Below are 15,000 nucleotides of genomic sequence, written 5' to 3' on the forward strand. Positions count from 1 at the left end.
ATCGTTGTATATCAACAAAATCATATATCAAATCAATTTTTCCATTAGAAATTAATGGTAATAGAATTCATTCATTCTAGTGATACGAATTTACCCACCAAAAATATTAAAATGCTTTAAATACCAACCAAATATAGTAAGACCCCGCACTTGGCAAACCTCAGCTTGGCAAAATTCACTTTTGGAGGTAGGGTGGTCACGGACCACCAAGTGCACACTTGGTGATTTGAATTCAAACTTGGCGGTCACCTGGCAGCCACACGGCGAACCACGCAGCTCCCCTGTGATGTCAGACCTCTCTCTATACCTATCAGAATGCAGTGTGAGAGTCCCTTTCAGCCATTTTGTTTGTGCTACCCTCTGTTCTGCTAGCGTGGGAACGAATTCTGGCTATTTACCGCCAACATGGCCTCAACCAGCACAACAGGTGGTACCAGTGGGGATAAGGACAATGGTGGTGGCAGCAAGGACAAAAGTGGGCAAGGGAAACGGGTGGAAAAACGCGAGTACAGAGGAGGACAGCATTGCAAATGCTTGTTTATTGGTTTGTTTTATACATGTGTTCTAGTATGTGAAGGCAAAAAGATTTTATTTCAGCTCGAAAGATAGTATTTTAGGGATAAAAAGAGGGGCTTGGGCAATGACCAAAGACTGATTGAGGCATTTTTTAAGCAATTTATTTGGTATAAAGAACTTGTGTTTGGCGAGATTCGCATTTGGCAGTTGTTTCGCCAGACTAAATAATTCACCAAGTGGGGGGCTTACTGTATAGATTTAATATAAGATAAATACAGTGCTTATTGTATACATGATATATATTATGTACTATATTGCCCAAAATAACAACTTAACCTGCAAAACTTGGGATACATTGATAGACGTTCATCATGCAAGACTCAGGGCATGTCGATAGACATTTAAGCTTTTTACAGCTATATTTTGGCTATTTTCTTCTCGTTTTCTTTACCTGTGAGTTGGCAACACTCATCAGGAGTAAACATATGCTATATGTCACTGTGTCACTAAATCCCACGATGGATGATGGGAGCGACAGTGATTTCACGGTGCCCGATTCCGTCACTTCTCCCGCATGCCTTACTTATACACCTCGGGTCTCTTACCATGTTGCGGGGAGACAACTATTGAATGAGAGTGGTATCAGAACAAGAGAGAGAGAGAAAGAGAGAGAGAGAGAGAGAGAGAGAGAGAGAGAGAGAGAGAGAGAGAGAGAGAGAGAGAGAGAGAGAGAGAGAGAGAGAGAAGATATAATAGGCCCGTTTTCTATCGCTCCAGCCAAGGCCACTGAACCAGATCGGATGCAAAGCCACATACACCGATGATACCACCTCATTCAACCTGTGATATTTTGGTAACCATAGCATCTAGAGATTTTTTGCATTGCAAAGAAGAAGAGCTGCTTGTGGGCAGAACACCATTTGTACTCACATATTTATTGAATTTCCAAGAGTAATCAGTATGTGAATACACACTGCCAAGGAGCACAGACACATACATGCACAAAGGATGAACAACGATACACAACACAGGATGAATGTTCGGGTGGATGCAGGTAGCAGAGCGATCGCTGCGCCACCTAACGATGGCAATTCATATCTTAAAAATATCTTCGTATTACGAGGCATATATTATATGAAATTTTTCTTTGTATATAAAAAAAAATTGTATGTTGGGGCATTTGTATCTCCAGGGATTACTGTGTGTGTGTGTATATATATATATATATATATATATATATATATATATATATATATATATATATATATATATATATACAGGCAACCCCCGTTTAACGAAGGTTCACAAAACAAAATTTCGCTACAACGAAGGTTTCATTTTACAACCATCTGCTCGTTTAACGAACACCAAACTCGCTTTAACGAAGTTTTATCCAGGTAATTGTTTCCAAATTTGAAAGCCCCACCGTATCATGCAAGCTGACAGGCTTTTGAATACATCAGGAGCTGCTGGTACTAAGGTCTGCCTCAGGAGAAATCCTGAGACACCTGTAGAATAAAGATCAAGATCAAGTCTCTCGTGGACAACACAGACACTGCCGATACAAAGGCCTGACTCAGAAGAAATTCTGCGTCACCTGTAGCATCAAGATCAAGATCAAGATCACGCGCACCACTCACTCCCCAGTCAAAAAATAACAGCGTCACCAACCAGCTCATCTTCCCTACTTCAACTTACCACCAAAACGCCCTGCAATGTGGCCTAACGTTCCTAAGAAGACCAGGAAGTGTCTTACTCTCGAAGTGAAGCTGGGTATTATTCACAGACACGAGAGAGGCCAGAAAACTAATAACATTGCTTGCCACCATCTTGACTCCATCTACTGTCTACTATTTTCAAGTCAGCAGACTCTATTAAGAAGGCTGGTGAGACCGTATCTTCCTTGCAAGCTAAAAGAACCACCTGAACTCGTGACTCTACAATGGATAAAATGGAAAGCCTTGTGGAAATGTGGTACATAAGTTTTGTATGCAGTACAATGATGCGCACTTTGTTTACATTCCACAGGATACCGGTTAGTGTCTTTCCCGTTTCACTCTCCCTCCCTTTATAAAGTTAAGATCATCAACATTATAAAGTTACGTACATACATACATTAGTGTACATTATAATGACTTAAATTAAACTACCTAAATGTTTAACTACATAATTTTTACTTTCATTAAACCTTTTACTGTACTATGATGCACTTTTTTCGTGCCTATATATATATATATATATATATATATATATATATATATATATATATATATATATATATATATATATATATATATATATATATATGTACTTACGCTTTGCTTACTCTCAATGGAAGTTCAAATCAGGGGTTAAACTTGTTATAATCGGTTCGCTTAACGAAGTTTCGCTTAACGAAGTGTTTTATTAGGAACGAAACCCTTTCGTTAAACAGGGGTTGCCTGTGTATATATATATATATATATATATATATATATATATATATATATATATATATATATATATATATATATATATATATACAGGCAACCCCCGCTTAACTAAGGGGTTACACTCCTAAAAAACCTTTCATTAAGCGAGCCAATTATAACAAGTTTAACCCCTGACTTTAACTTCCATTGAGAGTAAACAAAGTGAGAGTGCATCATAGTACAGTAAAAGATTTAATGAAAGTAAAAAATGATGAAGTTAAACATTTAAGCAGTTTAATTTAAGACTAATTCATTATAATGTACACTAATGTAAGTATGTAAGTAACTTTATAATGTTGATGATCTTAAATTTATGAAGGGAGGGAGAGAGGAGTGGGAAATACACTAGCTGGCAACCTGTGGAATGTAAACAAAGAGCGCATCATTGTACCGCATACAAAACTTATGTACCACATTTCCACAAGGCTTTCCATTTTATCCATTGCTGAGTCATGAGTTCAGGTGGTTCTTTTAGCTTGCAAAGAAGATAAGGTCTCACCAGCCTTCTTAATAGAGTCTGCTGACTTGAAAATAGTAGAAAGTAGATGGAGTCAAGCCATGGTGGGAAGCAGTGCTATAAGTTTTCTCGCCTCTCTCCTATCTGTGAATAATATCCAACTTCACTTTGAAAGTAAGAGACTTCCTGGTCTTTTTAGCAATGCTAGGTGACATTGCAGGGCATTTTGGTAGCATATAGAGCGAGGGAAGACGAGTTGGTGCTGACGCTGTTATTGTTTTGAACTAGGAGGAGTGAGTGGTGCGTGTTTTGTCCACGAGAGGGGCTGGTATATTCAAAAGCCTGTCGGCTTGCGTGATACAGCGGGGCTTTCAAACTTGGAAAAATTACCTGGATAAAATTTTGTTAAAGCAAGTTTGGTGTTCGTTAAACGAGCAGATGGTAGTAAAAGGAAACCTTTGTTGTAGCGGAATTTCGTTGTGTGAACCTTCGTTAAGCAGGTTGCCTGTATATATATATACATATACAGTAAGTCCTCGTTACAAGGTAGTTCTTTATCTGGTAAATTCACAGTTATGGTATTTGGAAATTACTACCCTCGATTCGACATACGGTAAAAAAAATTCTCAGATACGGTATCCGCTCATGTGATCCGAGAGGGCCCAGCACGGGGGAACAGGGGTGATGATGTCATCCACGCCACACCTCCCCGCCACTCACAGTACTGACTTTAACTTGACCACCCTTGGAGCCTATCATCTCTTCCCGTCCCTCCCTTTTTTTTAACTGCAATACATATTACTTACATGCATTACTAATTAGATGAATAAATGGAATATTAAAGGGTCTAATGTAAGCACAAATATATTCATAATAATCATGGCAAACACAAAAAAACTACTACAGCGGCTGATAAAGGGCACTGATGGGCCTGGCAAGCCCACTATCAGTGAATGGTGGAAGTCGTATAACATCAAGCACGCCTTAGATGACATGAAGTCATCTTGGGACGAAGCGAAGACGTCTACCATGAACTTGGCATGCCACTGACAGTACTGACTTTAACTTGACCCCCCTTGGAACTTATTATCTCTTCCCCTCCCCCCCTTTTTTAACTGCATCACATATTACTTACATGCATTACTAATTAGATGAATAAATGGAATATTAAAGGGTTCATTGTAAGCACAAATATATTCATAATATTCATGACAAAGACTAAAAAACTACTACAAGCGGCAATCCATGCAGCAACTGATAAAGGGCACTGATGGGCCTGGCAGACCCACTATCATTGAATGGTGGAAGTCGTAACATTAAGCACGCCTTAGACAACATCAAGTCATCTTGGGATGAAGTGAAGACTTCTACCATGAACTTGACATGGAATAAAGTATGGCCAGAATGCGTGCATGACTTCCCAGGCTTTGCTGAAGACAACATTGGTGTGATCAGAAATGACATAGTAAATCTGTGCCATAGGGCTGGCTTTGATGAAGTCGATGATGATGATGTTCAAGATCTTTTGGAAAATCATGCTGAATCTCTCTCAAATGATGAACTTATAGAGCTAGACAAGGCATCACAGGAGGCAGAAGAGGGAGACGAGGAAGAAGAACCTGTGCGTGGCCTGGACATCAAAACTCTTAGAGAATGTCTTGGTGGTATCGAAAAAGCTCTGGAAACTCTGAAGAAACGTGACCCAAACCCTGCCAGGAGTAGCAAACTGGCTCATGACGTAGAGAAAAGTGTCAAGATTTATCAAGAAATCTATGATGAAAAAAACAAGAAAAACTAAAGAGTCCTCCATCTACTCGTTTTTCAAGTCAGTCAGACATGCTGTCCCTATCACACCTGCTGACCCTGCTACAGCTGGCCCTTCCTCAATATCCTCTTTCTTCAGACCATTCAAACGTGCCGATCCTGCTACAGCTGGCCCTTCTACATCTGCTTCCGACAGTGCAGATGACGACGTCTTGTGCTTGTCTGCCCACTCGGCGAAAGACGAGTAAGGGCTGAAATCTCTACTGTCCCTTAGCCTTGGGAGGGACATCATCTGATAGAATACATGGCGAGTGAAAGGTAAATAAAAATGTTTTGTTTATTTTTTTTGCGCAGTACTTTACATTTTTTATGATTAATTTCATGTATTTTAATTTCTGTAGGGGTGACTTTTGACGTGCTGGAACGCATTCCCTATTATTACGTGTTATAATGGGTTCGATATACGGTAATTTCAATTTACAGTAAGGTTTCCAGGAATGCATATGTACCGTATAATGAGGACTTACTGTGTATGTATGTATGTATGTATGTATATATATATATATATATATATATATATATATATATATATATATATATATATATATATATATATATACAGTAAAAGCTCAATTAGTCGGACTCCAAATACTCGGATTTCGTACAAACCCGGACGAATTTGGCCAAAAAATATTTTTTTTTATATCTAAAATTCATAAAATAAAGAGGGAATTTATACGTAAATGTTAAGTAGAACATGTTGTTTTCACTTAAAAACATATTAAAAAATCATAAAACAAACTATAGGAAACGTAAAACTGCCAAAATCATTTTTTGAAATAATAATTTTTTTTATGGGGGAACTGTAAAAAAGATGCCACAACTCGTTCTCGAGTTCGGACTTTGGTTTGTTTACATCCAGTCATCTACTCGCCGCCATAACACTCACTGGCTCCTGCAATCTCTACTGGAATTCGTCTCAGAAAGTGATGATAATAGGGAAAGCACCTAATATAAGAAAGCAGGGTTAGAAAGAAAACGAGTGCAGTATGGGAGATTGGAAAAACTTGAGGAAGCTGTAATGAAGTGGCATCAGCAACAGGTGGGCGTTGGGGATGCTGTTCAAGGGATGTGATTAAGAATGATGCAAAAAAGGTTAAATACACCCTCTACTGCAACTAATTGCAATAGAGGGTGTAAAATGAATGACAGTGAAGTAAGGTAAAAAAAATAAAAAATAAATAAAAAAGGGTAAAAATGAATCATTATCGCACATAGTCGGACAAATACCTTACTCGGACTGGTTTTCCCCCCATAAGGTACGACTAATTGAGCTTTTACTGTATATATATATATATATATATATATATATATATATATATATATATATATATATATATATATATATATATATATATATATATATATATATATATATATATATATATATATATATATATATATACAGGAGTCCTTGGATTACGACGGTCTCAACTAACGACATTTCATGGTTACGAACGCGCCCATAAAAACATAAAAAATAATATTAGGCGTCATTCCGTCTTACATGGTTTAGTGTCGTAAGCAACGTAAACAAACACGAACTAGATTCGGGCATGCGGCGGAAGAATACGCTTTGTTGTGGTCGTAGGGCGAGGAAGATGGTGTCTCAAGTCTCTGTACATACACCATTTTGGTTGTTTGCACCGTTCGCGTCTCGCAGCCTCAGTGCATTGCAGGGTTCTCAAAAATATTCATTAACAGATAAAAACGAAAAAATACAGCCATATCAGCAGCCATATTGCGGAAAAACACGTTGTTTCATGTTGATGTGTGAGAGAGAAGGTTTTCCAGCATGCCAAACAAAGAGATGAGTTGACTCAAAGGATTTGTACATACCCACAGGCACTCATACACGGCACATGATTGGTTCCCGGCGCGAGATCAACCAATGAGAGCACGAGTGGATTTATCCCATGACCTGATTGGCTGCGCATCATTGCAGCCTTACCCAACATCTTCCCTTGTTGTATCTCGCCAGTCTCGTCCATGTTGTTGATTGTCTCACGTACAGTATCTTGGTGTTGTGTTCGCGATAACTTTTTTTAATTAAGTAGTGATTCAATAAGCCCTTACAATGCCGCCTAAGTGCTGTGCCCCTGAGAAAGCTTCCTCTAGTGAGCCCAAGAGGAAGAGGAAGATGATGACCATCAGTGAAAAAGTGAAACTTTTGGATATTATCAAAGCAAGCAGAAGTTATACCTCTGTGGCATGCCATTATGGTGTGAATGAATTTACAGTGCGGTACATCAAGAAAGATTAAACAAACATCCGCAAAACTGCTTCCATAACCTTCAATAAGGAAGCGAAACATGTGGTAACTCCACGTAATGAGAGAATTGTGAAAATGGAAACTGCATTGGCATTGTGGATTGCTGATAGCAGGAAAAAGACAGTGAGTTTGGACACTAATATGATCAGGACAAAGGCCATAGCTGTCTACGACCAAATCTTGCCCGATGATAACAAAGAAGAGGCTGAAGAAGGTACTGACGAACCACAAGCCAGTAGCGCTGCCAGGAGTGATTCGCTTCCTCGAGGACGAGGCTTTTCAGCCAGCAAAGGCTGGTTCCATAAATTTAAAAAAAGATACGGCCTCAGAAGCGTGCCTCTGTATGGTGATGGTTCCTCTGCTGACAACGATGCTGCTCGTTGTTACATAGAGGAAAAGTATGAGAGAGAGAGAGAGAGAGAGAGAGAGAGAGAGAGAGAGAGAGAGAGAGAGAGAGAGAGAGAGAGAGAGAGAGAGAGAGAGAGAGAAAATGTATAATTACTGTATAAGGTTTTATAATTAAATAGATTGTAAGTAAAATACTGTATATGTAAAGTATAAATACTGTTTACATATTTTAAACATTCTGGTACCCACATACACATACACGAAAATTCCTAAGGAAGGGGCAAATCCTACTTTGAGGTTTTTAACTTTTCGTGGGGACTTCTAGTCCCCATTAACCACGATAAATGAGGGATCATTGTATATATAGAGAACCCCCAATTAACGAACATTCACACAACAAAATTTCGCTACAACAAACGTTTTCTTTTACTACCATCTGCTCGTATAACGAACACCAAATTCGCTTTAACAAAATTTTATCCAGGTGATTTTTTCCAAGTTTGAAGGCCCCGCTGTATCACACAAGCTGACAGGCTTTTGAATACACCAGCACCTCTCATGGACAAAACGCGCATGACTCACTCCCCTACTCTTCCCCGCCCTTAGTTCAAAACAATAACAACGTCAGCAGCAGCTCGTCTTCCCTCGCTCAACATGCCACCAAAATGCCCTGCAACCAGCCCTGCGACGTCACCTAGCGTTGCTAAGACCAGGAAGTCTCTTAGTCACGAAGTGAAGCTGGATATTATTCACAGACACGAGAGGCGACCATGGCTTGACTCCATCTACTGTCTCTACTATTTTCAAGTCAGCAGACTGTATTAAGAAGGCTGGTGAGACCATTTCTTCCTTGCAAGCTAAAAGAGCCACCCGAACTCGTGACTCTGGAATGGATAAAATGGAAAGCCTTGTGGAAATGTGGTACATAAGTTTTGTATGCGGTAAAATGATGCGCCATTTGTTTACATTCCACAGATTGCCGGCTAGCGTCTTTCCCGCTCCACTCTCCCTCCCTTCATAAATCTAAGATCATCAACATTATAAAGTTACTTACATACCTACAATAGTGTACATTATAATGATTTAGTCTTGAATTAAACTGCTTAAATGTTTAACTTCATAATTTTTACTTTCATTAAACCTCTTACTGTACTATGATGCACTCTCACTTTGTTTACTCTCAATGGAAGTTCAAGTCAGGGGTCAAACTTGTTATAATTGGTTCGCTTAACAAAAATCCGCGCAATGAATGTTTTTTTTAGGAAGGTAACCCAATCATTAAGCGGGGTTGCCTGTATATATAAAGATAGAGGAATAATGCAGGTATAATAAAATGTGTACAGTGAAGTAAACACACAGCTTGTAGTGGGCTCACCTTCCCACCTACTGTCCTGACAAGGGTGAAATCCTTCCCAGATGCGACAGTCAGGATGTCTTCATCGAGGCCTGTTGACAGAGAGGCTGGTGGCTCGGAGCCCCCAAGTGTCTGTTTGAAAAGAAAGATAGCGTGAGCCCATCAGTCTTGTTGCTCACATAGCTCTCCACTGCCCAGGCTTATCTACACAAGTAAATTTAGATAAAGTTAATTCTTTCTCTCAAATAATGAAAAGATCATTACCAATAGACTGTTGAGACACAGATACAGGGATGGAATATCCTTAAGATAAAACACATAACAAAATATAGATGCTATACAAATGCAAACTGCAATGTACAAAAGTATAAATTCAATAAAAAAAAGTCACATGAAATGTTGATAGATTGCTAAACAGGAGTGGCTTGAAAACACAATCATTCAATAAATAATATGTATCTGTTGATGCACTACTGTTGTCATGGTGTTGATTGTAAGAGCCTGTGTGCCTGCCTCCACTCACCTGGATGCACCTGATGGCAAGACTCAGGTTCAGCTCATTGACTAGAGGCATTGGCTTCACCAGTGGGTTGTACGTCCTCACCACAAAACCATCCTGATGGGATACAGAGCAGTTTACTATTATCACAAACTGTCAATCATCCCAAAAAGTGAAATCATATTCAGAACTATTACCATAATGTATCTATCAATGTACCAGACCCTGATTCTGACCAAACTTGGGCTCTATGTGAAATGTGATTTGGAGGGCTTTCCTTATCACAAATGTATCACAAGTACAAAATTACCATATAATAACATGCCATTTAACTTAACAACTAATATTATTAGTAAAAAATGTACTGTAAATATTGATACAGTAGTTTAGCTTAATGAGTAAAAAAATAAAAAATTCAACCTGAAATTAATGAATAAATAACACTGTAAATAGAAATAACTTTAAAAGCTTTAACTACCATGAGGTGCACATAGAGTGCACACCTCATGATAGTACATATGGGCAAATGTATCCCCTTCCACAAAATGTAGCCCCCATGGAAGATGAGGTTCTATGTACAGTGTGTGTTCTACATTTAGGGAGGGACACCTCTGCAGACTAGCAATCCCACACTGGATGGCCTGGACAAAAGTATTACAAATACAAACCTACACACTTACACTCTTAACTTTGCCAGCCCTTGATGGAAAGAAATAGCCATGCAGAACACTGCACAACAAATTTAGGCATAGCGATAATATCTCAATAATTTTTATGCTACTTGTGAGGGAGGAAGAAAATTAGAAGTTGGACCAAGCAAAAGTATCAAAGTGACATATTAAAGGAAAAGATTAAGATTTTCTGACAGATTCAAAAATACTAAATATTAAGAGCCAGATGAATTGTATGATAAGCTAAAATTTACAACATTGCTTCTATTTGTTCTCATATGAAAGCAAAGAAGAAAAAACAAGAGACATGACAGACAAGAAACACACAATCCTCAAAAAACGAGGCTGCTTACTGAACCACACAGCCCAGTCAGGCTCACCACACACTAACAATGGGAGACACAGAGAAGGGGCTCATCTCTCTGTCTGGGGAGATAAAATGACGAGGAAGAGGAATGCAAGAGACATAAGACCCAAGAAGTACATTACATGGCACCCAGGGAAGGAGACTGCTTATGGTCTGACCATTTTACCAAGAGCATTTTGGCGTTGGCTTTTTTCAGGCATTTCCTGGCCTGCAGCAGTGCCACACATACCAATACGTACCTTAAGTCAAGTACTTAATACTTCAAAATTGAATGATGTTGTAGTATATGTACACTATAATGCTCTAAAAAGGCAAGTTAGTGTATTTTATATCTATTTTCGAATACATTTGCACTGTTTTTGCAAACACCACAATACTTAACATTTCCTGCGAGTACTGTCACATCCCTTTGGGTGACCAAGTGAGGTCACAAATCAAAGTGACCATGTTAATCCATGGGTCACTTCCTCTCCTGCTACCAGCCAGGATGGAAGCTACCTCTCCCAATCAATCTTGTGTCCTCCACAGCCAAGAAAAGAAATTATTTACTCAGTAAATAAGTATTTCTTGCAAAAAAAAGGGTAATGAGGGGCCATTAATTGACCCTTCAAGATCTGTTGCCCAAACAGTGAAAGCTACCAACGTGAGTGAGGTAACAGTTGGAAAAATTTGTTTAACCTACAATCAAGCTTGCATGACAGAGATCACCAGCACATCCTGTGTTCTCCTCACAGACAAAGAAGCACTGTGTAATTGTAACCTACATTGGTGGTGTGGAAAATAAGTCATTAATAAATAATTATATATATCATAGTTTAAGGAAATTATCATATTAAAAACAAAAGCTATCACATTTAAATGAAATTTATAATGGACAGAGAGAGAGAGAGAGAGAGAGAGAGAGAGAGAGAGAGAGAGAGAGAGAGAGAGAGAGAGAGAGAAAGTGGTGTTGTGTGGGGAGACAGACATACAGACAGACAGAGGAAGGGGTTGGGCAGCTTGACTGACCGACAGGCAGATTCTTTTCTCAAATCTTAATAATTAATAAGCAAGTACAGATCTCTGATACAAATATATTTGCACGAAATGTAAATTCTATAACCAGAGAGAGAGAGAGAGAGAGAGAGAGAGAGAGAGAGAGAGAGAGAGAGAGAGAGAGAGAGAGAGAGAGAGAGAGAGAGAGAGAGAGTGGTGGTGTGTGGGGAGCAAGGTTCCCAGTAACACATAGGCTCTAATCCGATAATTTGTCCAGTACAAGGCTTGGCAGCGCAGGCAGGAAATCCCTGAAAAAGCCAACACCATAATGCTCTTGATAAAATGGTCAGATCATAGTGAACCACACAACCCAGTCAGGCTCATCTCACACCACCAGAGGCACATACACAGGAGGGGCTCACCTCTCTGTCTGGAGAGATGTGGCCTATGTTGATGCCATCACTGAAGGGGAGGCCACGGGACCAGCCAGGAGCTGAGCACTGGTATACCTCAGCCACCTTGAGCACCTCTCGGTCAATCACTACCAACTCCCCACTGCTTCCCTCGGGACGGTAGAAAACATCACCCTGAGAATGAGTCAGTGCATGAAAGTATAGCTGTAAGTAGTGACCATAAGAGACATGATGGTTGTGTTGCTATTCATATGAAAAGAGAAAGAAGGTAGGTATAGATGTGAGCAGAGTACTGTATATATAAGACATGAAGGCTAAGTTGTTATTCATATGTCAGGGCAAACAAGGAAGAAAAGGTAAAATATAGTGATACATTAGAAAGATACAAGTTTGAATGGCTTACTCTACTATCTCTGCCCTCTTGTATCCAACCTAAAAGTGGAGTAGATGTACAGTACCAGTGGAAAGGGACAACCTCATAGACCATTGAACTACATGACAAGACCTGAGGAATTCTGTGGTGCTGAGGCTGTCCCTAAGCCTAAGGACCAAATGCAACACAAAAAATTTCAGATTACATTAAATTCTAACACTAACACTGCCAACACAAAAACTTCTACAAATCTTACATGAGCAAATCCCAGCCAGCCTCTTTGCCTGGGATAGAAGTCTGGCCTATGGATGTAAACGTGGCCCTTCATGGTGCCCCCAAAGCCTGAGCCAATCTTGAAGAGGCCATGGGCGTTGTGTACAAAGAGGTAATGTCCATCGCAGGTCATGGTGCTGTCTTCCTTGGACTCCTCACCATCCGTCATGATCTTAACAGTGAACCTGTCAATGAGTGCCGCCTTGGGAACACCGCACAGTAGCCAATCTGGCCGAGAAGTCTTCCCCAACAGCACGGCATGAACACTGCGCTGCAGATACGTCAGAATCACCGGCACCTGCTTAACGGAAGTAACAAAGTAAGTGAGACCAGCCATCTCTCAAAATATCTCCCCTCCACTAATGTTGTATAGAAATGAATCGAGATAATAAAATCTGTTATCATGCCATCTTTCTAATACATAATAGTTGGTTGAGTTTTCAATCTTTTATTTAAGAAATTAAATTCAACACACACTAATAGCATTCAAATAACATCAGTGCCACTCATCATATCCTTCAGTATTCTTCTTTTATCAGTAAACAACAAATAACATATTTTTTTTTTATCTAACAAACTCAACTCCAAATAAATTCAATATCTAATACATGACACTTAACAATATTTACTTTTAACCCCTTCCTTACCGCAAGACTGTTTTGTGGTACGTGCGTACCACGCGCAAAAGTGACCTCGTGGTACCGCAAGATGCCGCCGTGGTACGTGCGTACCACACCAATTTATTTCCGTGTATAACCGTGGCCTGAGTGCGGATTTTGCCTTTTTCATACTCCACGTGGTTCACTATAAACAAACAAACACTGGAGGCGTTATTTTTAGCCACCCCCAGCGTAACAAAACCATCCCCCCCACTAGCCACTCAATATCGGAGTTAATTTTTCATGCATAAACTATAAAGCCAATCACTATTCTTTGACATATATTATTCCCACAGTCCCCCCAAGAACATCAGTTCTCTAGTATCGGCCGTGGTGAAACTGTTCTATTGCCTCTAGTTAGAGATAATGGCGTCTGCTTCGTGTAGCAGCGATGAGGATTATCATAATTATGAGACAGATAGTGAGGATATACTGGAAGACTCTCCAGATGAATATGATTCAGACTATGATCCTGAAAAAGAAATAGGAGAGAGTGATAGTGACAGCAGTGTTGAAACCCTCTCGGCAAGTGAGGGGGAGCAGCCTAGTTATGACTGCCTCAGGGCCACCCTCACCAGGTGCAGAGTGTGTGGTGCTGAATTTATGATTAGTGCACAATTTATGATTATGTTTACGTTTTCTTTTATTAATAAAATGACAAAAATATGTTTAGAAAAAAGTACATAACACTGAGTTAGAAAGAAATATAATGTGTAGATCTGGCCGTGAGGCACGTGCGCACACGGGCAGGGGGCTGCGGTATAGGAGAGGAACGCTTTGTTTACATCGGGGAGTGGCTGCGGTAAGGAAGGGGTTAATTAGATTAAAAACCTCAGTTTCATTATTTTACTTATGTAGAAAAAATATAAATATATTCCTTCCTTTCTGAAGACTTACACTCTTCATTTCTTTTAATGTGTATTCTGAAAAGACTCAATCATTTTATTACAGTGTATTCTGAAAAAAAAAACTGTTTCTTCCACAGTATATTCTTTGAGGGTAAGCCCACCTGTATACTCTGACTGGCCAGCTGGCGAGAAGTCATGAGGATGTCTGCAGTGGCCCTGAGGAACTTGCCAGTCTCTCCTCGTGCCACCACCAGGGAGAGGAGGCATGCACAGGCCACGCCCACCAACGGGGAGGATGGGCAAGTGAGCACATCCCCATTGCTTGCTGTGGCCAGCCGCAGCAGCAGGTTGAATAAAGTGTCTGTGGAGGGCAAAGGTTGGGGAAATCATGGTGTAAGGGAAACTGCAAGAAGTCAATAAGCATACATATGGGGATCATTGTAGGAAACATACCTGCCAATATTCATCTATCCTCCTTATCTATAAATCTGTCCAGTCTCATTTTAAGGGCTCCCTCATGACTCAACACTAAGAACCTGATTACTGAGCCTATTCCAATCATTTGCCATTCTATTTGAGAACCAATTTCTTACTTAACTCTTTTCAAATCTAATCTGATTAGGCTTAAACCTCTTACCTCCAGTCTTATCTGATTACTAAGCTCAGTAAGGATTTTATTT

The 15,000-nt window shown here is 39.7% G+C and overlaps 1 protein-coding gene across 1 annotated transcript in view; it reads right to left on the minus strand.

Annotated features, from left to right (window-relative positions):
• Positions 1–15,000, minus strand: part of LOC123514289 (E3 ubiquitin-protein ligase MYCBP2-like) — a 299,710-nt gene that overhangs the window by 275,762 nt on the left and 8,948 nt on the right. Inside the window, 5 exon segments of the mRNA XM_045272098.1 lie at positions 9,264–9,374; positions 9,766–9,858; positions 12,177–12,341; positions 12,797–13,111; positions 14,482–14,681. Coding sequence (XP_045128033.1) covers positions 9,264–9,374; positions 9,766–9,858; positions 12,177–12,341; positions 12,797–13,111; positions 14,482–14,681 — 884 coding nt within the window.

The sequence above is a fragment of the Portunus trituberculatus genome, chromosome 37 (genome assembly GCF_017591435.1).
Source record: "Portunus trituberculatus isolate SZX2019 chromosome 37, ASM1759143v1, whole genome shotgun sequence".
NCBI classification, from domain to species: domain Eukaryota; kingdom Metazoa; phylum Arthropoda; class Malacostraca; order Decapoda; family Portunidae; genus Portunus; species Portunus trituberculatus.